At 36.5% G+C, this 25,419-nt stretch overlaps 3 protein-coding genes across 3 annotated transcripts; all 3 read right to left on the reverse strand.

The window, feature by feature from the left end:
- Positions 1-1,505: 1,505 nt before the first annotated feature.
- Positions 1,506-2,067, reverse strand: LOC130732145 (17.6 kDa class II heat shock protein-like). Its single transcript, XM_057584256.1, has one exon. The coding sequence runs from the start codon at positions 2,065-2,067 to the stop codon at positions 1,513-1,515; it is 555 nt and encodes a 184-aa protein (XP_057440239.1). The 3' UTR covers positions 1,506-1,512.
- A 7,699-nt stretch (positions 2,068-9,766) lies between these two features.
- On the reverse strand, positions 9,767-11,730 carry LOC130725028 (uncharacterized). The gene is made up of 2 exons (XM_057576292.1): positions 11,406-11,730; positions 9,767-11,226 (listed from the first exon to the last, which is right to left on the reverse strand). The coding sequence occupies exon 2, from the start codon at positions 10,986-10,988 to the stop codon at positions 9,966-9,968; it is 1,023 nt and encodes a 340-aa protein (XP_057432275.1). The 5' UTR covers positions 10,989-11,226; positions 11,406-11,730; the 3' UTR covers positions 9,767-9,965.
- Positions 11,731-12,522: 792 nt separating this feature from the next.
- On the reverse strand, positions 12,523-17,354 carry LOC130725032 (PHD finger protein ALFIN-LIKE 4-like). Its single transcript, XM_057576297.1, has 5 exons — positions 17,114-17,354; positions 16,999-17,031; positions 15,097-15,325; positions 13,355-13,487; positions 12,523-13,075 (listed from the first exon to the last, which is right to left on the reverse strand). The coding sequence occupies exons 1-5, from the start codon at positions 17,202-17,204 to the stop codon at positions 12,806-12,808; spliced, it is 756 nt and encodes a 251-aa protein (XP_057432280.1). The 5' UTR covers positions 17,205-17,354; the 3' UTR covers positions 12,523-12,805.
- Positions 17,355-25,419: the final 8,065 nt, after the last annotated feature.

Below are 25,419 nucleotides of genomic sequence, written 5' to 3' on the forward strand. Positions count from 1 at the left end.
AAGTGGTAAAAACTGGAGACATATAGATTGGGTAGAGGGAGGTATAAGAATCGATTCCTAACAGATGCAATTTATATTTTCAATGTAAAAAAAATAGTTTGTTAAAATTTATGATCGTTTGAAGTTGTCCATAATTTTTGAATTTTGGATTTTAGTTTTGTAAATTTAAAAATAAAATGTGTTGTGTTCGGTAAAAATAGAGCTCAAATATTTTTATTTAATATTTTTTAAATAGTTTAGTCCCAAGAAATTTGTTTAAAATAGGGTGACCCCAATTTTTAAAATTGGAAAATATGAATATTGTTGAGTTCCGCACCATTTTCACCTCCACATTATTTTGTAAAGAAAAATAAAAGAAATAAGTGACATGATATCTAGTGTGACGGAAAAACAAAAAGCAATAGAAAGAAAAATGAGTAAAAATGAGATAGAACAGAACGTGAAGTGTTAATATAGATTGAAGCGACTGTCGGAAAGAAGACACCAGTCATACTTGCAAGCACCAGGTAGTACGCAGCGACAATTTACAATCATACAATGTGTACTCGTAGTCTGACTTTTAGTGGTAGTCATGCACGGCCTTCCACGCCACCCAAACACCTATTGTCAGTCAACCTTCCCATCAACAACCAGTTCTACTCCTTTTAATTTAGAATTCCGGAGCTACTGGAATTCTGGAGCTACGGTTCAATAAATTTTGAAAAAGAAGATAAAAAAGAGCCTTCCTCAAGCGGAGCTACGAGAATTCCGGGGCTACGGTTCAATATGTTTTGAAAAAGAAAAATAAAAAAGAGTCTTCCTCGAGTGGAGCTACGGGAATTCCGAAAAAATCTAGGGCTACAGTTCAAATAAGTTTTGAAAAACAAAGATAAAAATAGTCTTCCTCGAGCGGCACAAAACTAGCAAAACTAGAGATGTAGAATCACATCTTACACCATATGCACGGAGGAGATCATCACATATTTTGTGATTATGTTTCTAAATGGAATTAAGTTTCTAAATTTTGAGAATGTAACACCACCACCGCCACAACCCACCATCCAGCACTGCCAATCCACCTCCTCCAGCTGCCCCTCCTCCACCAAGCCCTCCAAGAAGTAAATGTTGATGAAAAGACGTCTTGCCACAGTGGTTGATTATTGTGAATATAATTAGCAAAACAACAACTTTTGATAGTTCTAATTTTAAAATTTTTCGAAACAACCTAGCCTAAATAAATAGATGTGTTATGTGATAATAGTTCTGTTGAGATAGTGATAGAACTTTAAAGCATAGACAAATAATCACTTATACACTAGCAAAGGTATATAGGATTATAGTATCATTTTTTCTTTTTGTATATTATACAAACCAAGCTGGAGAAACAGTTACATCGACCTCACAAAAAAACATAAGAGTATGTATATATGTAAGTGCAAGCACACACAAACAGAAAATAAAACACATCCACAGAACCATTTTATACATATGCACATCTATAAACGATAAACCACAGTGGCAAGCACATTCATATCATCCCTGCTGGCCATTATCTTCTTGGGCTTGGGGCTGGCCTTGATGTTGGGCCTGAGGTTCATGAGAGCTAACTTGGACCTGAATGGTCTTGGGCTTCTTGGGCTCCGGCGGCGGCTTCTTCCGCACAGTGACAGTCAAAACCCCATCCTGATAACTAGCACACACTCCATCACAATCAGCATTCTCAGGAAGCTGAAACTTCTTAAGAAACTTGCCTTGCCTCCTCTCCATGCGAATGTACTTCACCCCTTCTTTGTGATCCTTATCCTTGTCCCTCTGCCTCCTCTCTCCACTCACCACCAGCGTGTTTTCCTCCATGCTCACTTTTATCTGCTCTAACTTCAGCCCCGGCATGTCCACCACGAACTTGTACGCCTCTGGAGAATCAATGATGTCGGCGTGCGTGTTCGCCATCGCCTTGGAGTCTCGCACGTAGGCTCGAGACGGCGTGTAGTGGGAGGACTTGGTGTCTGTTTCATCGGTGAAATCTAGGTGGTCCACCAGGAAATCCACCAGATGAGGATCGAACCCAAATTGCCTCATATAATCCATTATGTGTGTGTAATTGTGTCTTCATGTATGTATTAAGCAATGCATGTTATATATATAATAGAGGTGAAGTTCTGAAGGAGGAGGTAATGAACTAGTGATTACATGCATGCACGTGTCTTCTGTGTTGGAGTTTGGAAGAGAAGATGATTCAAGACACATGAACTAGAATGAACAATATCGGCGACTTTTGTTTGACTGATGACAAGTGGTTGCCCTTAACCACGTGTCTTTATGTGATTTCATACCACACTGACATACGTGGCACAAGTTTTTTTTAGTCTTTTTATGCTGTGGAACTGCGGAAGGGAATTATGAGGTTGGGGAGGGGAAGTGTTGGGCCGGTCCAACATTAAATGAGACCTAAAATAAATTATAAAGTAAGGTTAATTATTGATAAAAATATATTTTTATTAAATTTTTTATGTAGAAATAACTTTAATTTAAAATTTATTTTTCAAGCTTTTTAAGAAATTATTTATTAAATTATCATAATCAACTTGATTTAACATGTCTTTTTCTATTGATAATAAAGTTAATCAATTTAATTTTTATTGAAACATGTTTAATCTAAGATAACATTTTATTAATTTTAAGTTTCGGGGCTTTTTTACTTAGTAAAAAAAATTTGGGGTCTTTTTTACTTAGTAAAAATATTTTTTTGGGGCCCTAAATCCCTTCCTTAGGTGGCTTTGGCCTTGGGTCAACCCTGAATTGACGTTTACTTGATTTTAATTTTTCTATGTGCATGCTCAGTGAGAGTCAATTTTGTTCGAGTTAGAACATTTATATCATAGTGGAGGTTTATTTCCCATTATAAAACTTGAACTTGACACCACCTTGCTTAACGAAAATAAAAATACGTATATACCACTTGAACTAATTACTCGTTGATTGGTCTCAATTGATAATGAAAAAACACATATGATAAAAGAAAACAAGAAATTGTTCGGCTGGTAAAATAAAATTGGGTTTAGGGTACTTGTTGAGTCGATTAGTTGAGAAACCAACATAACGATTTTCTAATCAAGCGATTACTTGAGTAAGGAACTTTATTTCTCAACGTAGGTTCCTCAAACACTCCAAAAAGCTTAGTAATGCTGTTGAGCAATTGAAGGCGAAGGAGGTCTATAAAATTAAGGAAGCAACTAAAATGAATAAACAAAAGACTTAATACGCTTAATGTAAATTCTAAAAGTAAAGGATGAAATGTAATAAAAAGCCGGAATAAATATTAAAAAAAATGATAATAATAATAATAATAATAATTATGTAACTATTTTCAAATTTCATTATTAATTAGATAAACAAAAACTAAAGGATCCAACCCAACCAAGGTCTTTGACGAGCAAAGAAGCGGCGACATGATCGACCAAAATGGGATCCATACCCAACTACAAAACACAAAACACGATGGCCGGGAACAACAAAAACCAAAGAGGCAAGGAGTAGCGACGATGAATCAGGAACGTGGATGAATAATTCTAGGAATGATAAAAGAAGAAGATGAATGTGTGATTTAAGATGATAATTAAGTGTTTTTATGTTATTAGTGAAAGAAATTTGAGTTTTTGAAAATTTTCAATTTTAATTTAATTATTAAATAATTTTTTTCTAAAACATAATAATTTTTATTTAAACATCAAATATGTGAGAACAACTTCCCACTAGGTAACTACACGGGATCACACATAACTTAAATATCATCCTCCCTACCACACCCCTGATTAGCAAAGTAATCTGCTATGACATTCCCCTCCCTCAAAACATGTTTGATGGCAACACAGTTAAGCTTAGGCATCAAAAAATCAATATAATTAAACTCATAAATCAACTTCAATGGCCTATTATCTCCACAAAGCACCGATCTCACTGCTAAGGACGAGTCACTTTCTATGACAATTCTGGAAATTATATTGATGACAAAAAGTCAACGCATTCAAGATTGTTTTTACCTCCGCCTCATATGCCCAAGCATAGCTAACTGATTCTGTAAAATAACCAATACATGTCTATTGTGATTTCGCAACACCCTACCAATTTCATTTACTTTGGGACTGTCTTTCAATGCCCCATCCACATTGAATTTCAGCGTGTCCTGTAGGTGGCATCCATGGTTATCTCTAACGCACGGGCTTGCTTACATGAACTCTAACTTGCTCAAAACTAACAATAAATTAATGCAAATAATACGCCTACTCTGGCTAGCCACCCTTTAAATAAATATAAGGAAATTAAAATTTAAATAAAAATGACACATGTTGTGCCACATCAGTGTTTGTGTGCCACTCGGTACCCTTACCAGAGTTCCGCCCTCAGGCAGGAATCACAACCAAAAAGTCCACAATTGTGGGGACATAGACTAAACTATTTTCTGACAAGGGACTCAAACGAAAGAAGCTTACAAACATAGAGACAAATTTGATGATACCTTTATATTAATTTAGAATTGAGATTAAGAATTTTATTACCAAATTTTCTAAGGAAACTAAGATTTTTCAATTTTGATATTATATTGAAATAATAGGCTAGCCTTAGATTGAAGTTTGATTTGACAATGATCATGATGATGGTGATAAAAATAGTGATAAAATTAATAAAAAAAATATTTTACAATAATTTCATTAATACTTTGATTATGGGGCATCGACTAATAAAAAGAAAAGAGTCAGTTTCGCTTCTTTTATTTATTTCTCATTTTCACGTCGTTCGCCTCTCTCCTCTCTCTCTTTCTCTCTGGCTTTACTCTCTTTTCATGCTCGTTTTCCCCTGTCTCCATTTTTTCGATCCCAGAAAGAGAAACCATCTCTGAGTCCTTCTCGGCCTCCCTTTTATTCTTAAAGTGTTTCTCTTATCATATCATTTTCTTCCTCTTACATTGATACATTCCATTTTTAATCCCGCAATGCTTGTGCCTTGCTTTTCTTGATTTAGATCTTCTAAATAAGTGAATTTGAATCTGGTCCTGTACCATTTTCCTCCATGCCCTTGCAGTAAGATCCTAGCCATTGATTTCTATATTCAAATAGAGAGATAACTTATTTGATTTATCATGGGCCAACAAATGCACTTCTACATGTGCAGCCCACAGGAGAGGATCCTAATCCCACATAAGTTGTCTAAGATCCATCAAATCCAAAAAAAAATCCTAATCCTCTTGAATAGAAATACTACAGGTAAGAAATGACTCTCTTTCTTTTATATTTTATGAGTAAGATTATTTTCTTTATTGTTACTATATTAAACCTAACTTCCATAAAACATTATTAACATCTCATAAACATGGGATAAATACTTCAAATCAATGTGATATCTTCTAGTTCCGAATAGTGTTATGTTTTCCATGTTTAATATACATTATGCATATAAATACAATCTAGGGCACACTTCCTCATAACAATAGTTCTTATCTCTTCCCTCAACTTTGCTGACTTGAGCATCGGAGTGCCTTGCAGGTACCTATATGTGGTGCTACTTGGTGGCGCGAGAAGACGAAGTTAGAGGAGCGGTCCAACAAAGTATCCCCTCATAACGCCATCCGTCCTTACTTCGGTTAGGTAATCTACTACCAGAACAACATTGACTAATCAATACCTCCAATTAAAGTACTTGACAAACCATTAGATTTGATATTATTTGTTGAATATGTAAGATCCGAGAAGAAACGAGACAAACAATAGTGGGCAAAAAAATTGATTATAAAGAGTAAATATGACACCAAACCTTCACGAAAAACCTTAAGGGGGGTGTTCCATGGTTACTTATACATTGCTCAACGTGACCCTTTCAATCCCCTTTCAAGTAAGATTCCATTCATTGAGTTTCCCCCCTCAAGTAAAAGTCTTTCATCCATGAGTATTCCATGATTATATCAAAGAAAATGCTCTATACAACCTATATAACCATTGGGTATTACAATGAGCTAGACACACCACTTACCTCTATATTGTTAAGAAGATTTTTGACACAAAGATACCTAAATGGATCCACCACAAATTTAATGGATATACTCACACCATTATTTGTTATACTACTTGTCAGGGATATGAGAAATCATAAAGTAGAGGAACTTGCAACAATTGACTACGACTATAAACCATAAGAGTGAACCTAACACCACATATACTAAATCTTTAGGCATTGAATGTATTAATGTGTTCTTTATTTTTTTTATCTACTGTATTCTTAAATAATGTTGAACTTCAAACTCCTGCTTGAATTCTCAAATTTCTCATCCACAAGTATGAGTTTCGACATATGAATATGCTTTCACTCAAGTCTAAATCTTTTCGAGTACAAATGTAACACGAGATGTCGAGTGAAGTAAAAAGCGGTGGGTGTTGTTGGATCCCGTGGCAATGATGCTAAATGGTGTTGGGTTTTAGTAAGGGCCGGGGGGGTGTTGCCGGGTCCAAAACAAGGATGAGGACAATAATGCCAAACATCATTTTACCAACATAATTTTATCCAACAATAAACTAAACGTATCCGATGTTTCACTCATTTCTAATTCAACTTTTTCTTATAGTATATTTTTTACTAGTAAAGGATAAACAAGTCAATAGATTACTCTATCTTATTAGCTTTAAAATGTTACTAACTTGAAATGGGATATCCCATTCTCTTTACATGCCACCAAGCATGTTAAGGTTGTTATAGGCTTATAGCACACATTAATGTTTGCCATTCTGAAACTTATGGTACACAAAAATGTATACATCATTTCTGTTTAAAGATGTAACCGTTTAGAGTTTGTCTATATACTCGATGATGGATGGATTGATGATATAATGAACACACCTAGGTATCTTATCCATGTCACTCACGCAAAGAGTTATCCATTGTATTTGTCATTGTCTGTTCAGTTTGTAGGGAAAAAGCTGCTTGAGAGTTACCAAAGCCTTGGAAAGAGTTTTAATTTTGCAAGAGATCTCGCAGGTAAAGTAAATGAAAAAATTGTAATTTTGCCAGAGATCTAGAGATAAGGTAGATTGAGAAGGAAGATTGGAGATTGGCCCGTTGTTTTTGCTGCTGAATGATGATCCACAGAAAACAAGAATTCATTGTTGCTGTCGAAAGTGGACAATCCACAGAAACCAACTAGGTACAATGTTTTTATTTTTTCTGGTACATATAAATTATGATTTGGTTTATTGAGAAATGGTTTTCTTTTTCTCATCAGCCCCTGGTTTCAGAAAAGCATGAGATTCAGGAGGCAAGTTAATTGGTATTCCCACGCTCTCTCTGTTCCGTTTGCCATGTGTCTCAGTTTTCTCTTGTTCTGCCACTACCCAACTGATATTAATATAGCTTCTTCTACTCTTGTCCAGATTGAATGTGTCTTATTTTATACGATTAAATTTTGATCTAAAACTATATACTAACAATGCTTGGGAATACCAAAATTTATAAAGGTCACAGCAAATTTATACTATAATTTTGACTTTTTGATAAATAAAGATTAAAATTTATTTATTTAAGTGCCATATAAAAGTAATCCCCACTTATACTCATATATAGATAAGTATTCTATTTATTGTCAGAATATAATTAGTATTAAGATTTTTTTTTGTTTTTTTTTAAGAAATTTAGTTTTTCTTTCACATTGCAAAAAAGTATATGACGTCGGGTCCCGTGGGTTGGTCGATGTAATCCGCATTCTGCGTGAGTTATGATAAGGTAAAATATATCTAGGCTCATTTAAATGTAGATGTTAATTTTTCTGGTCCACATAACAGTTCTTTAAATTGTGTCTCGTGGGTTAATCGGTCAGTCTACGAGTGGAGTGAAATAAGTTGATTGGACATTGCATAAATAGGCATAACTTGCTAAAAAATTGTGAGACTTAAGCTTGACCGTTACCCGTCATATGTTTCGTTTAATCTATTTAAAGTCTAGCCTGATAATCTATTTAAGACATATATACCTCATCATTAGATATTTCAATAAAGCAACAAAATTATGTGTAAGGCAATAGACGTATAGCCTAATGAACTAAAATATCTAAAACATACACGCGCGGGCGCGCGCACACACATATATATGAGAATGAGAATGGTTATTTTATGTGGGAACATAAGGATAGATAACGACCGTTAAATCTAGTCATAAATGATCAATATTAAAGCATGAAGTCATTAAGCTTTTTAAAAAAGTCACGTGACATTTTTAAGTGGTCATGAGATTACTAAATTATTCTAATCTTGATCATTTATGATTAGATTTAACAGTTAAAATTTATTCACACATTTTCATTGAAAAAAAATCTTTATCATAAATATATATCAGCAATGTTATAGGTTAAAATTCTAATGATAATGATATTTAAATACGTAGTTGTTTTGCATAGACATATTTAAATCTATAAGTAAATAAAAAATATATATAATTTGAAGAATTTTTTTATAAGAATTTAATGCGCAAAAAAACAATAATAATAAATGAATTTAAAATAACTTATTTACTAGGCTATTATGTTGAGTTTAAAAACTTTATGAAGAGCATGAGCCTACCATTTTAAGTAGTTTTAACTAAATAGATATTCGAAAAGGTCTTAGTTTTTATTACTTAATTTGGTCTAACCCGATTTGTGTCGGACGAATGCTAAAGCTAGATCATAGGTCTCTGTGAATGATTTGACTTATTTTTATCTCAACCTGACGGTCAAAGCTTTTTTAGAAAAGAAAGTAAAATTGTAAAATTCATATATTAGTGTGTTAGGATATTTTTGTGGTGTTTCTAATATCCATATTAAAAATATTCTAACATGTATTTAATATGTGATTGGTTAAATTAACACATTTCATAAATTCTAACAATTTGTAACATTTTATTAATTTTAATACCTTTATGATTTTTTAGTTTCTTTTAAATCTTTATTAAGTAGCTCGGGGCCCATTTATTAGCTTGTGTGGGCTAGGCGGGAGGGGGCAAGCTCGAGAAATGCTCGTATGTTTGCAACGCGGACCTAAGTGGGCCGGCCCTCACCCAACTCTATTATGTATTTGTATACTTTGCGGTAACTTCAGTGTCGCTATAATTATTACTCTCATTTTTCATTCCACTCCTTTAACTTCTAGAAGTTAATTTTTGTTTCTTTACTTTTTTATTTATTTAACTTGAATATCATTTATGGAAGACAATTTGATTCGAGTTAAAAGAATATACATCATGGTAGAACTAGGTCTCCCACTAAAGTTTTTTTTAATTTTTTCAAACACAAGTTCTAAAGTTAAGGGAAATCAATCTATCACTTCCACTAAACACTAGTAGAAAGTTTTAAAAATAAACTACCATCATGCTAAAGTTACCCTGGCACCATTCCTCTCTAACATTTCCATATAAAAACAGATACCCCATGAGGATTGTGTAATTTATGCTAGTAGATTATTAGTATTACCTTATCCTAAGTAGATGAGTAGCATTATTTATAAATAAATAAAATAGTATACTTCTGAAGTCATATTGGTCCTAGGACAGAACTTTTAACCCCATTGGACAGACCCCTTCCAAATATAACTCCCAAACATGAGTGTGAACTAGAACGACCTTAAACATGAACCTGTGGTTCTTGTCTCTACTCTCTACGTCCTTTGAAGACCACAAAGGGGCAGAGCCCCGTTTCATCTCATCCTGAAGATTTGAGATTTTGAGTCATCTAAAGACCAAAAGTTCTACAATATTAAAGATGAGTTCTTAAAAATAAGTAAGAATTATAGGTATTGATTAGAGGAGGATAATAAAAAGAGTTGTATATACAAGTGATGATGGATGTGATGGATGAGGAAAGGCATTACAACCTAAAATCTAGAAAGAAAAATTACAAGAAAATAAACAAATAAAAAAAAGTTCCTAATTCCTATCTAGTAATCTTTCACTGCTTGAAGTATTATGCAGTCAATTTAGCTTTCACTCTTTGTAGACATCCTCTTCACAAACTCATAAGTAGTGATCATGGTTGTTGCAGACATTGACATTGAAGCCCACCTTGGTCCCAGACCTCTGTAACAAGCAAGCAAGCCACCTTCCTTCACCAAATTCCTCACAGTCTGCACAGAAGTTAAAGGCCTCCTTCGTCCATTCTCCTCTGTATCCAGCACCTGCAACCTGGTCTTGATTGTGTCCAGTGGCATGGTCACAATTGCAGATACCCCACTTGCCACAACAGCACTCAAACCTTGAACAGCAACAATTGCCTTGGAATCAGGCCTAAAACCACACACATTATCCCTTTGCCCCATGTAGGGACCAAAAGAACCCCAAATGAACCTATGAACCATGGAGTAAGAAGTCCACCAAACAGCATTAGAGGGAGCATAAGTCAGCAATGAAATCCCAAATCCTCTGTAGAACCCTTTAGGTCCATCAGCACAAAGGATTTTCCTGAAAGCATCAAATCCATTCCTGTAACTCTCAGAGTTGAGATTTGCCAGCATAGTTTTGCTTCCACCGGTTCCTTGAACCATTAGCCTCTGGCTCACAACATCAATTGGGGTCCAAACTAGTTGTGCAGCCATAGCAGAAGCTACTCCAGCTGCAGCACTAGCTACTGCAGTGGAAGTGGTGTCTGAAAACCCCAATTCCACCAAAGCATTGCTAACATTGGTCTTGGTGACTTCAAGGGAACCCATGTAAAGTGCTCTAGCAGGGATGGTTCCCATCAAAGAAGTCCCAAAACCTTTGTAAAACCCTCTTATGCCTTCATAGCGCATAATGGCAGAGGACATGTTGATGCAAGAGTATTGTGCAGAAGAAACCTGTTGGCGAGTCTTCAACACCACCATGGGATAAAGAGCAGTTGAAACACCAGAGAACAAAGCAGCACCCATGAAGAAAAATCTAGTCTTATCAAGCATGTGCCAATCAATATCTCTAGGGATGTTAATGTCAGAACCTGAATCATCCTTGGCTGCACTGAAACTCATTTTCTCACCACTTTGGAGGATCAAACAGAGCAACAGAGGAACCCTCTTACTCTTAGCCTCAGTGCCTCACTACACAACACTCTTCCTTACTAACTCCCTGTCCTTCATGAACCACAATCAGTGACATATATAGTTGGAGGATTCAGTTCCTTAAACTTCACTCTAAAATGGGGTGGTTTGTCTTTTGCTTGTGAGTAAAAAATGACAAATTTTGATGGCACCCAGTAAAAGATTCAAGCTAGAAATGGAAACAAAAAAGGCAGAAATTGAGGAAAAAATTTATCTGTGGGTGGTAAAAAGAAAAGGGTGTGTGTGTGGTTCACTGTTTTCCTTTTTTCTTCTTGCAGTGAAAGATTTGAGAGAAGGGGTGGATCAAGGTAAATGGGTCAAACATTTGTTAGGAGAAGAGGGTCTTACCAGAAAGTTTATCATCTTGTTCTTCATGTTTTTCATATGTTGTTCTTCATGTCTTGGTCATGAAACTGTTGTGGTGTTTGTATGGAGGAGAAAGGTGAAAGGTGAAACCTAATGGCGGCAGCAAGAAAGGAACAAAGAGAGGTTTCAGAGGGTGTGTGTGTCGTACTGGCAGAGTATACCCGGAGAGGCAGAGAGAGAGAGAGAATGGGGGACATGGTTTTTGTGGAATTTCATGTTTTGCAGATCAAGAAAATGGACACGTGTCCCTTGCTATTTCGGTGACTTTTCGGTATTTTTTTATTCTAACTAATCACTTGTTTTATCTTTCTATAAGTTTTTTTTTTTTGAAAAAGATCTTTCTAAGTTCAAACACATTTTTTAGTTACAAAAAATTGGAAATGGATAATATAATCCATACCAACTTGTATACAAATAATGGATAAACAAGTTTCAATCCAACAAAATCATTTATTGGACCGTTACTCTTGCTCCAAATAGGAACACTAGTCAAATATCAATAAAAGAATGTGTTGCAAATTTTAAGGTTCGAAGACATACTATTAAAATGTACTCAGAATGTGTAGGTTGCTAATATACTGTATTGGTTTTTGGTGGGTATAAGCTTGTTTCTTCAAAATCTATAATTTTCTTGATATTCAAACTTGTGTTCTCACTTCACTACTATAGAGATCTAAGTTGCCTACCACTTGAGTAATACACTTTTTGGAGCTTTTCCATTAAAATGATTTACATCTTCAAGAAGAAACCATCAATCTCCAAGACTGTCAGTCATCTTTCTCGAGTTCAACTCTTGAATTTACACGTTAAAGAGTCAAAGACAACAAGAGAACTTTAGTCATGAGTTAATTCAATAATAGATAGCAAGTGGCATGACAAGTTAAGAATATGAAGGACACTACGAGGATTAAATAAATAGAGATTGGAACTTAACCAACTCCAACTAGCTAGAAATTGTAGTATACGATAACATCCTTGTCACCATTCTTTTGTTGGTAGAGACTAGTTTTCAAGTCAAATCTGAGAAGAATTTCGAGGCCAGTAAGAAGAAGAATTCCCTTCCACTTTCTGTTGTCCTGTCCTAAAGAAACACTAGAACTTGAAAGAGAAAACTCGGGAGAAAAATGTAACATAATGGGGGATAATATGAAGTTCACTAGGACAAAGTTACAGACACCACTAAGTTTAAGGAAGCACATGATATTAAGTTCACTTATAACATAATATCCTAATTTAAGACCAAATAAACAGTAACTCAGATAACTAATGTAAAACTGAAACAGATGTTCAAGAAATGACAGAGACTAACAGGCCAGGCCAACTAAGCGAATTAGCAGTCGTACAATTGCCAGGATATACAGTAGTCACCATCCCAGTAGCAGTCAAGTTCTAGCTCTCTTGTTGCTGCAAGATGGACATTTGTAGTGCTTGATATGCTGAGCCTTTGCAGGGGTAATCTTCACACATTTTCCATGGAACCACTTCTCACAGATGTCGCAGCAGATCCAGAACTCATCAGCTGCATAGCTATCTCCACACGCCCCACACAGAGTCTCTCCATGCTCATCTTCATCTTCCTCTTCCAAACCATCCTCATCCTCGTCCTTTGATGGCATTGCCTTTGAATACTTCACTTGAGATTCAGAACCTTTCTGAAGTTGCCAAAACAAAAGGGATTATGAAGAAAAAATTATTAATTGGGTGCCAGATCTTATTCCAGACAGAAGACTTTTAGGTCCCTAATTTTACATTTACTTCCTGTTCAAACTTTAGCATCTAGAAAACAATGTAACACACCACTTAAGTAAACACAATATTGTCTGCATTCATTCAAATTAAAAGTTTGTAAAAAAAAAAGCTACGTTGACTAAAAGCTACGCCCTCAGCAAACTGTCCCTGCTAATGGTTAGTTTGATTTTCAAACTTCATACCTTAGGGTTTGATTTGGGTTTGTTACTGCTATGATTAGAAAATGATGTCTTTTCCTTTCCTTGTTTCTTGGCCATTCCTGTAACAACCTCAAATACTGTTGGAAGATCATTGATCATACCAAACAGTCGCTTCCTGCATATATAGAATGACAAACAGATATTAATGAAAGATAGCAAACTGAAAAAATGCATCAAATTAAGTCACAAGATGAGAGGGTAAACCATCTAGTGTCACGCGAAATGCTAACTGAAGCACAATTAGCAACCATAGCGTGGAAAAAAAAATTATCAAGTAAGTCATATTATGACCATTAATAAGGAGCACACAATCCAAGCCATTATTAAGCACAGATTAATAACATATCAACGATAGAAGATTAAAATCGAAAATGTAATAATGTGTTTTCCTACCAAGAGGAAAACTGAAAGTATAGCTAAACTAAGTTCTCATTTAGATAAACAACTTAATTATGTAATTATTCAATAAATGCTTATACATGAGCTTATGCGCTTAAATTCAATAAGCAATTTGAGCTTTCAGAACACAGCGAAAAAAGCTTCTAGAAAAATTAGTGTTGGGGTGCATCATTAGCTAAGCACTTATAACTAGTTGTCATCCTCATTCATACACCTTTCTCCAATATTAAAATTTACTATTTTGCAGACGTACATGTTTTTGTCTACCAGGTAGGATCTTAGGATCTGATTTACAGTCCTCGATTTACTATCTTTCACCCCCTCCTGATCTTAAGTAAAAATCCCAATCATAACAATATTGACACACGTTTATGTACATTATTGATGTCCTTATAAGGAGAAAGTGAATCAACCATTTTAATCAGACAGAGAAGACAACAAGACAATTGGAAGGTACCCATTCTCACTGAATTTTTCACAGTGATAGCAAGTGCTATAGACTGTGATCAGTAAAAAGAATGAAAACTTCAACAGTTCTGAGTTCTGGCAAAAAAAGTAAAAGCACCAAATGATAAACCCTTTCTAGGTGATTTGATTGTTAATATTATCTGATAATTTATACCTTCTAAACAGAATATTATTTATCACCTAAAGTTTGATGTTAAATTCTCACCAGCTGTATGGAACGTTTGTAGTATTTGAATTACAGGTTTGGTTTTTAACCCTAACAAAGTGGAACTGAAATTGGACAGTTCTCTGTACGTCGGTTCCTGAAGTTAAAACAAGGATACTATTTTTACTCAACTTAATTGACACCCGAATTATTTCTCTATACTTCTCTATACTATTAAAACACCAGTATAAAGGACACGTATTCATATTCTACTTCAATAGTCAGCTACATTTTCTCAAATGAAGAACAACGAATACTTATATTTAGTAGCAACAGTTAAAAAACACTACAAGAAGCAATTAAAGCACATGAGGTACTAGGGTGTTCATGAGGTACACTTCTTTCTTTTTACATATGTATTTATTAGAAAAATCACTTTTGTGTCTAACCATTTATTTCTTATGACCTAATCATCCATTTATACTTTTAACAAGCCAATAAAGCAATAAAACACCATAGCAAGATCCATCCCTGCCTCAAACCATCCTTTATTTTAGAATTAAAACAATAATGCGTAAACAATGTCCAGGAATCTGAACATTTGACCCTAAACTAAAGGTATGCTACTTCAGATCAAACACACATTTTAAAGAAAAAAGCGAGTCAGCAGAGTAAAACTACGTGTCTATATAGGGGAAAGAAAAGTAGTTACCTATCCATCCTATCAAATCCAAACCTAGCACCGAAATAAAAAGCCACAGAAATTAACCATGCATCACTGTGCACAGCGACCAAGGATAGCCAATCCTTTTCTTCCATCCCGTCTCTGGCAAAGTTAATACCTAATGCTGGCTCTGGAAGTTCTGGAGGCACCTCCTCAGCAGGCAGATTGACTTCCCAGACCTCACTAGGAAATCCATAAAGGCAAAGGTTTTCCTTCTCTGCATCACAAAGCTCATCCACATCAATCAATTTTATGACACACACTCCAAAAAGAACTAAGAGTTTCTAAAATAATTTTCATGAACAAGCTAACTCCATATGCTATATAGACTGAAAGTATAATCAGGAATTTGGATTGTGGCACAGACATAGTAGCAGCTTGGAGCTACAGCTTGACTTCATTATTTAGAAGGGAAAAAATAACTAGGTAGCACATTAGAGAAAATGAAAAACTAACAAAACTCTGAAAGTTTGTTTCTTAGACAATAGGTAAAAACTGTGTCAAGGGTGAAAGTGTCCCAATATGATATTTGTCCATAACTAACACTACCACTTTCAAAGCTTAAATATTTAGGTTGAGGCCCAATAGGTTATATCTCCAACACATGAAATCGAAGAGCTTTTTGGGCTTGAAGCAGGACAGCGCACAAGCCCAATCTATGTGATGCTGAATATTAATTTTAATAATGAAGAGTGAGCATTGCAAGGATTGAACTCCCAACCACTTGGTATGGAGGCCATGATACTAACTTGAAGGACCAACTCTAGTTTTCTATCTAACAATATTCTTCAAACGGCTATAGTTTTAATCAGTGAGTGCTTTTCAGACAAACTTTATCACACTGCAACAAATCATCGCACTTCCCAGGTCATGAATGGACATCTCTTATTTTCAATCAGACTAAATGGACAACTTTATCCAGATTTTGTTACTCTTTTGCAGCAGGGATGAAAGAGTAGTAGACACCATAACATAAACATCAAGGTGACAAGGCATCCAAATGGATATTGAATACATTTCAATCTCACATTTAGCACAGTTAGCGTAGATTTCATATTCATAAGCATTACCTGCATTCCATCACCCTAAGTGATACCGTACCAGATTGAAATTTAAGAAGAGCATTTTTTTAACCAAAAGGCACACTTCAATAAAGTGAAAATCTTAACCCATTCATAAAGACACAATAGTGTTCAATAAAATACCAGTTTAACAGTTACCAAATTCTCTCTTATCTAAGTTTACTGAAGTCAAACCAAACCTTTATATCAGGGGGTATATGTTAGGTCTTAAAGCATTTAGAATACAGATAGAATTCATAAGAAAATATGGATGACAAATTAATAGTAATAAACAGTAAAACAAAGCTAGGTTCATAGATCCATTTTATCCCAATTCAACTGGTGAGTAAAGTCCTTTCAGGCACAAATAATAATCGAAATCCACGAACAGGTGAAAAAAGTCACAATTAAGATTCCATCCATACAAGGAAGCATATTGCCATTCCCATTTCAGAAACACTTAATGATAAAGCAAAGCACTAGCAGCCACAGAAAATTATCAATTTCGAGGAAATGTGACGAATTTTAGGTTTAATCGCTTAATCTCATTATTTAGATGCAACCACACTCAATGTTTACATCAGTATGTACTAAATCTATCTCATTCAACTTTTTTTGTTGTTAAAACACAAAAAAAAAAACACTAGATAATTAACCAGCTCTAAATTGCTTGAAAAAATGTGAAATTTCAAAATAAATTGAAAACCCCACAAAATGAAAATGGGTGAATGAACCTGTTTTGCATCTGGGTATTTCTCTCTAATTATACCGAAAACAAACAAAAAAACAAGAAAAGACAGGAATTGACAGAAGAAGAAGAAGAAGATACCTGGATCACACTGGTGGAAGAAGTCATCAACATCTGCAAGAAAACAAAAAGAAAAGAGATGAAGAAGGGTGTGGGTGAAGATTGAATGAAAAGATCAACAGAAACAGTAGATTACCGGTGGTGAGGGCCTTAACGATGGCGGCTCGGCGGCCCTTGAAATCTCTGAAGACCTCTTCGACGGTGCGGGGGTTGTAGCGTTCGTCCATGCTTGGATTTGGAATGGAGAAGAAGAAGTGTGAGTGTGAATGTGAGTGAGAGCGTGTTGTGTTGAAATAATTGGAGGGAAATAATATCTGAGAAAACTATTTGATTTTCTTTCTCCCCCTCTCTCTCTCTTTCTGTAAACAAGGCACGCGGATTTGAATCGGACGAATTCAATATTGTTAATCCGATTTGATAAAATAAGGCTTAATTGCACTTTTAGTCCCCCACGATTACAAAAGCCACGATTCCGGTCCCCAACAAAATTTTATTGCATGGAGCGTCCCCCACGTTATGCTCCGTTAGCAACTTTAGTCCGGACCCCCTATTCCGTTAGTTTTTAAACGTTTCTCTCTCCTAGTGGCCACTAAATCATGACATGGCACTGTCATGTGCGTCTCACGTGACTTGAGGCCCCCCACCTTCAAATCTAAACTATTTCTTTTAAACCCTAGGGTCCAAAATAGCAACATTGTAGTACATTTGTGAGAGAGAGGCGGAGCTCACGAAGACGTTGACGGCGACGAGCGTGAACGGCGGCAAAGCTTACGGAGACGACGACGAAGCTATGGCACCGAAGAAGAGGACCCCAAAGAAGCCTCGTCTGATGAAGATGAAAACTACTCCAGAGAGGAAGCGTGGGATGAGGGACCACAACGACCTCGTGCCTCCTGAAACGGTGGTGGTCCCAGAGAGAAGGAAGACGTTGGAGGAGTATTTGTGTGGTGATGACCCACTGCCTTCGAACTATGTGTCTATGTAAGCCTTTAATCCTTTTCTCTGTTTCCTTGTCGTTCATTTTGTGGGTTGTTGTGTGGATTTATTCCCTTTATTTTGTCCTATATTCACCTTGATTGAATAATGACTATTTTAATATTTTCAGACTCATCGTGCCTGATTCAGTGGATATTAATATACACGATGGTGGGAAATTGACATTACTATCCACTGACCCATATTTGGGAGGTGCAATTCATGTTGTACAAGGGTGGGATATGGACAAGCTTTCCTCTATTGAGCTGGGTAAGCATGTAAAAAGCCTGGGGTATCACAAATATGAGTGCCTCTGGTACAGGGCCATTCATTGTGGTGCTCTTAAACCTCTTAGCTGTGATGCAGACATAAGAGAATTCATCTCTGCTGTGAAACATCAAAGTGCAGCTGATATATATGTCCAGCATTCAGTAGAGACCTGTGTTGAAATAGTGCAAGAGGCTTCAGTTCACCAGGCAGAGGCTGAAGCTGATGTTTATGTAGTCCATCACAGGCCAGAGGTGTTTGAAAAGGATAAGGTTACTGAGAAGGATAAGGTTACTGAGAAGCTTGTTGAGGAAAGTGATTTTTGGGCTGAGGCTGTTGAGGGTGTTGGGGAAAGGGTTCAGGGTGAGCAGGTTGTTGAGGTTGACAAGGTTGCTGAGGTTGAGAACAGGGTTGAGGGTGAGCAGAGGGTTGAGGGTGAGAAGGTTGGTGAGGCTGATCATGTGGAAGGGAATGTAGTAAGTGGGGAATCTGATGATGAAACCTACAACCCAGAGGCTGATGGATCTAATTCAGGTGTTGATGAGTCTGGTGTATCTCTTGATGACAGTGACTATGCAGAAAATTGGGACTGGGCAACTGCGCTTCCAGAGGAGTCTCTGTTAGAGGTTCCATTGCCTACACCTCATCAAGATCCTGTATTTGATGATGCATTTGTTCATGATGATGTATCTATGCCTGCTGCCACTGCATCAAGGAATCCATAACCTTCCAGGGTAGAAGATTTCTCAGATTATGGTGATTCATCTGATGTAGGAAGTCCTACTGAAAGTGAAGCTGAAGAAGGTACTGAGAGAAGGTTTCCCAGGTTTAAAGTTGTAGAAGGTCAGCCTGTGAAATTTGAGATAGGTCAAAGTTTTCCTAGCAAGGAAACTTTCAAGGATGCTGTCAAAGAATATGCTTTCAGTGAGAAGAAGAATGTGACGATCACCAAGAATGATAAGAAGAGAATGGTGGTGAAGTGTGTGCCAGGGTGTCCTTTCTACTTGAGGATTAGCAAAACACCAACAAGGCTTTTTTGGCAACTTGTTGGGCATAGAGCACAACATAATTGCTGCAGGACTGCTTACAATAGGCAAGCAAAGACTAGCTGGCTGGCAAGGAAGTTCATGCCTATGTTAAGGCATACCCCTGATATGAAGTTTAATGGTCTGATTGATGAAGCCAGATCTAGATGGGGAATTTTGATAAGCAAGCATAAAGCTTACAGGGCAAAGGTTAAGGCATTGGAGCTGATCCAGGGAGCTTCAACTGATCAGTACATTCATCTGAGGAAGTATGCAGGTGAGTTGCTTAGAAGCAACCCTGGGAGCACTGTGATCATAAAGAGCTCTATGGGGGTGAAAGGGCCTGTTTTCGAGAGGATTTATGTGTGCTTAGCAGCCACAAAGAGAGCATTTGCAAGGACTTGCAGGCCATTAATTGGCCTTGATGGTTGTTTCCTAAAAGGGCTTTATGGTGGTCAACTGCTGGCAGCTGTGGGGAAGGATGGAAACAATCAAATGTTTCCAATTGCTTATGCAGCTGTGGAGTCTGAGACAAAAGACTCATGGAGTTGGTTTGTCAACTTGCTCATATCTGATCTGGATAGTGTGGAGAAGAAGAACTGGGCCTTCATTTCAGGCCAGCAAAAGGTAACATTGTGTAATTTTGTACACATTAATGTTTTAAATTATTTGCTGTTTTCTATTACAAACTTTCACAATTTGGTTTCTATTTGGTGTAGGGTTTGGTCCCTGTTATTGCTGAATTAGGTGACAATGTGGAGCATAGGCTATGCATGAAACACTTGTATGGAAATTGGAGGAAGAAGTACCCTGGTGCTGAATTGAAATTAGCTTTGTGGACTGCTGCAAGGGTAAGTACTCAGCAAGAATGGAAGGTAGCAATGGATAACCTGAAAGCTATGAATGAGGCTGCTTGGCAAGACATGATGAGTATCCCACCCAAAATGTGGTCTAGAGCTTGGTATAGCACAAACACATGTTGTGATTTGCAGGTAAACAACATGTGTGAGGCTTTCAACAGAGCCATACTATAGTACAGGGATAAGCCTATCATCTCACTGTTGGAGGGCTTAAAATTCTACATGAATAATAGGATTGTCAGACAAAGGGATTTGATACTGAGGTGGAAGACAGGGCTTTGTCCTATGATCCAGCAAAAACTAGAGGATTCAAAGAGGTATTCAGATAGGTGGACTGCAGTGTGGAATGGAAATGGAGATGTGACTGTCTTTGAGGTTGTGAGGGAAAATGAAAAGTACTCATGTAATCTGGATAACATGACATGTGCTTGTAGAAGGTGGGAGCTGTCTGGAATTCCCTGTGCACATGCTGTTGCTTGCATGTGGTTTGCAAAAAGAGCACCTGAGGGATTTGTAGATGCTGCTTATAGGTAAAACATTCCCTACACTCTCATTTTTTTAGTTATCACATTCCTATGCATTATATTTATTCCTGTGAATTTGTGTTCTTGTGGAACAGGAAGTCCACATTCTTGTCAACTTACTCCTATCTGATTCTGCCCAACAATGGCCCTAAGTTATGGAATGATGTCTCGGGAGAGCCATTGAATCCTCCATATGTCAGAAGGGCTCCAGGCAGACCAAAGAAAGCAAGAAGAAAAACCAATGATGAACCAAAGAACCCTAACTCACTCAGGAGGCATCATTCAACTGTTAGATGCAAAAGGTGTGGAGAGTATGGTCATAATAAAAGGACATGCAAGGGGAAGGATTTAGTTGATAGAGAAATACCTACTGGGGGAAATAAGGTACAAGTGATTAATGAATGTTTATGAATGTGACTGCAAGTTCTATGTGACTGCAATTTACAAAGGTTTGTTCTTTAAATTGCAGGACAACACAGAGATATTGCAGCCTGAACAAAGGACAAGAAGGTCAAGAGGGATAACAATCAATGAGCCTGGAAGTGACATTCCACCCCTACCTCAGAGCCAAGACATTCCACCACCACCTCAGACCCAACCATCACAGCCCACTCAACCATCACAGACTCAATCTAAGGGAAAGGCAAAGGCACCTGAGCCTCAACCAAAGCGAAAGGGAAAGGCAAAGGCACCTAAGAATCTGGAGAAGGGAGAAGGATCAAAGAAGAGGACATTTGATGATGCAATGGGCTCAAAGTAATTGGCTGAAGGAATGCAGTTGATGTAATAGGATTATGTTTGGCTTATGTTTAATGATTTCTGTTCCATGTTCCAAGACTTAGGTTATGTAATTAAGGCTTATCAGCCATGACTTATTGCCTTGTTGGCAGTTCTGATTTCTGTTCTATGACATGTGTTTTGTAATTGACTTGTTGGTTGCTACCAATGTGTGTTTGACTTATTGCCATTTTGGCTCTTTTGTGATGCAAACTTATTGCCATTATGGCCAATGAATGGTAGTTTTTCTCTATTTATATCTCTTTCAGAAGTTTAGTCATTCATGATGGATGAGAGAATGATAGCTTATATAGTCATTCATGATATATATAGGTAGCCCTATATATATCAGTGATGCTCACATCTTGTGATTTTGCCATTAATGGATGTGATCAATAAATTATCATTGCTAAATTTCCATTGCCAAACTTGGAAAATGTCTTACATGTAAATAACTCACTTAATACCCAACTTACATAATTGTCATGGCCCTAATGACAACTTTCTACAGCTTCATCATCATGCCATTAAATTTCTCACTTAATGGCATAAGCAAAACACAACAAAATTATGATAAACACACAAATGACCAAAGCAATCTTCAAGTCTTTTTCAGTCTTAGTCTTCTCCTGTATTTTCCTTGCCATTGCTGCAATTATCTTCTGCTCCCGACATCTGTTGTCCCTTCCATAGCCATCTTCATCATACCATCTAAAATAGGAGCAACATCTCTTCCCATATGCCTGCATCCAAATGAAGATTAACAGGGGAAGAATATTGAACCGAGATGATGAATGAAAACAGAGCACGAATGAAGCACAAAGACAATAAGAAGAGGTAATACCTTTTACAATCCACACCCATAAAACGCCCTGCCATGGTTGCCTCCTCCATTCCATGTTGTAACAAGTGGAGATTCCACTCCACAATCACACAATCTCTTTGACGTTCTCCTCTCAGACGCTGAACACGAACTGTAGTTTTCGCAGCTACCACCCATCAGTTCAAACCTCAGCTTCCCTTCAATCTCGTCTTCCTTTCGATTCGAACCAGCGAATACTTCACCTATGGCTCGCAAATTCGTTGGTTGCTGACCCAATTGCAGAGAATACAAAAAACCCCCCTTTGCCTAGGGTTTTTATCGGGAAGCAAAGGATGAAGATGACCGTTGGAATGGTCACGTGAGAGGCACAGGGCAGATGTGAGCCTTCTCTCTCTTATTTGTGTGCCATGTCATGATTTAGTGGCCACTAGGAGAGAGAAACGTTTAAAAAATAACGGAATAGAGGGTCCGGACTAAAGTTGCTAATGGAGCATAACGTGGGGGACGCTCCATGCAATAAAATTTTGTTGGGGACCGGAATCGTGGCTTTTGTAATCGTGGGGGACCAAAAGTGCAATTAAGCCATAAAATAAAAGCCTATCCTATGTGTCATTTGTCTATGTGTAGATATTGAAAAATCTCTCTTGCTAGGTTTTCATGTATAATCAGAAACTTATAACCATGTGTTTTCTTATGGATCTAACTATACTATGTTTTGTTGTACATGTTTGATTTCCCTTAAGTAAGGTCTCGAGTTCGAGTCTTGTGGATGGAAAAAACTCCGGTGGGAGAGTTAGTTCCTCCATGATGTGGATGTTTCTGGCTCGAATATGATTGTCTCCAAAGGAGAACATCTGTCTTACACCAAAACTACTGTATTTTGTTATCATATACGTGGATTTTCTTCAACCTAAACACAAAGTCTTAGAGATCGAGCAACAACATTACAACAATCACTTCGGGTCAAATAACATTAAATGTTCGATTTCTAACTGTTGGCAAACAAGGAATCTCATGACAATTAGCAAAAAAAAAAAAGGAATCTCATGACAAACGTGAACCAAGATTATGATCCAAATCCTCAAGAGAGTTATCTTCTACTCCCACTATATTTTGAGGATTTGGAGAAAGATAAAAGAGACCTAAGAATTTGATATGAATCTCTTTTAGTTGAGATGTTGAATCACGACAAAGTTGCAGGTGGTCCTAGAAGTCACTGTGGAGCTTCAGGTTTCATGGCGTAGAGTGAGTACCTATCGAATACACTCTATGTTTAATTTAGTGTTTGTATGAGAGAGGTTCTCTTTATACATCATTTATATTTCAAATTTATTTATTTTAGTTTGTTTGGTGATAAAACAAAAACAAAAAGAAACGGTCAAACTTTATCTCAATAGTTTAATTTATTTTTTAAAAAAATATAGTTATACCTTCAAAAATTGGACAATTGACGAACACACTGTCGCGGGTGCGTGTCAAAGTATTTTTGCTTTGAATGCAGTACAAGGTGATGAACACCAGGATCGTTCTCACAAGGACTTGATAGATTATTAATTGATATTAGAGTAAAACAAAATCAAATAAAAAGAGGGTTTTTTTATAGATTTGGTAGAAGGTAACAAGCAATAATTAAATAGATTAAACAGAAGAAAGAAAACGTTAGTCATCAGATTATAACATTCAAGTGGAACAAACCTTCATTGGTTACAAAAGATTAATTCTTCCTTATCAATTCCCTAATTCGTAAGAACTAATTAACTAAGCGGAAATTAATTCACAGTTTTCTAAACTAAGCGATTAAGAAACAGTTACGAACTAACATGAACTAAGCGAACATGCATCAACTCTTATTCCTAAACCTAAGGAATTAAGCAAACCCTAGATCAGAAATAGAGATGATGAGAATTAATAAATAAGGAATTTGCATTAAGAACAGAACCTCAAGTTTGCAAACACAAGAATATTAAAAACCCTAAGACTAACTAAGGAGTTTAGCAAATCATACTAGAAAAGAGGGAGAGATATGAGGGGGAGGAGATGGTTATGGTGTGATGAGGTGAGGTGGTGAGGTCTAACAAAAGCATAAACTCACTTATTTATACTAATAAATAAACTTGTTCATCAAGTAACAATCTTTGTTATCTAAATCTTTTCTAAATCTTCACAAAATCGGGCCCACATAAAGGAGTAAGCTGCTGAACAATCAGGCATTCGCGGGTCCCACAAGAATTCTGAATCTTCAATTGAGGTAAACATGAGAGTTGTAGATCTTTAAGTCAGATTCGCGGGCCTTCAATCGGATCCTAATTCGGAGTTATGTAGCCCAAGATATGATCATTTTAGTGCAGACTGTTCCAGACTCACAGGATTAGCGACAGCAACTTTGAAAGGCCATTGTGACCATGTTAGAGGCTTGTTCTTCAATTATGCTGAACATGAAAGTTGTAGGGTTTCGAGTTAGCTTTCCAACGACATATTATGGGCCTTATTTCGATATTGCTAGCTCCATATTCAATCTGTTCTAGCAAAACAGTCATAGAAACTAAAAGTGTAGAATTAAGCTCTTTTCCATGAATAATCCAAATAAACAATATTGGTCAAAACATGGCTAAGTCATAACAATTAAGCACAAAAATGTATATAATGAAGCTTAGAAAGACACACGTAAAGTGCATCAATTATGCGCTTATCAAATACCCCCACACTTAACCTTTTGCACTCCTGGGCAAAACTTAACTTCAAAGAAGATTCAGAAAATCAATTATGATAACAAGTACTTCCTAAAACATAAAAACTCAGCTCACACTTATCTTTGAGAGGTAGAAATTCAGATTTATGAGCAAGAAAACAACCACTTCATTTTCCACAAAGATTAGACAAATTAGATTCCATCACCTACATTCCAAGCCAACAAGAAATTTCAAATTGAACATCAAAGTTGGATGCAAGTGTTATACTCTCTACTCTCAAGTGTTTGGGCTTGTGTTTAATCATGCTTAAGCAACTCTCATCATCTCATGAAAACATGCATCTATCATAGGCTTGACAAGATTCTAACACACCAATTAAATTGAACAAATGCATACAAAGATCAAAGGACTTTTGAAGGTTGTAATGAGGCTAAGGTCAAGGAAAGATTTATGAAAGATATTTCGAGTTAAAACCTTAGGAAAAATAAGAGCAATGGGGAA

Source organism: Lotus japonicus, chromosome 1 (assembly GCF_012489685.1).
Source record: "Lotus japonicus ecotype B-129 chromosome 1, LjGifu_v1.2".
Classification (NCBI taxonomy): Eukaryota; Viridiplantae; Streptophyta; class Magnoliopsida; order Fabales; family Fabaceae; genus Lotus; species Lotus japonicus.

Coding starts and splice junctions, on each gene's coding strand:
- LOC130725032 (XM_057576297.1), bottom strand. CDS start 17,204: ATGGACGAACGCTACAACCCCCGCACCGTCGAAGAGGTCTTCAGAGAT. Junction 17,032..17,113: donor CGTTAAGGCCCTCACCACCG/GTAATCTACTGT, acceptor GTTTTCTTGCAG/ATGTTGATGACTTCTTCCAC. Junction 13,488..15,096: donor GGATTTGATAGGATGGATAG/GTAACTACTTTT, acceptor CTATATATGCAG/GAAGCGACTGTTTGGTATGA.
- LOC130725028 (XM_057576292.1), bottom strand. CDS start 10,988: ATGAGTTTCAGTGCAGCCAAGGATGATTCAGGTTCTGACATTAACATC.
- LOC130732145 (XM_057584256.1), bottom strand. CDS start 2,067: ATGGATTATATGAGGCAATTTGGGTTCGATCCTCATCTGGTGGATTTC.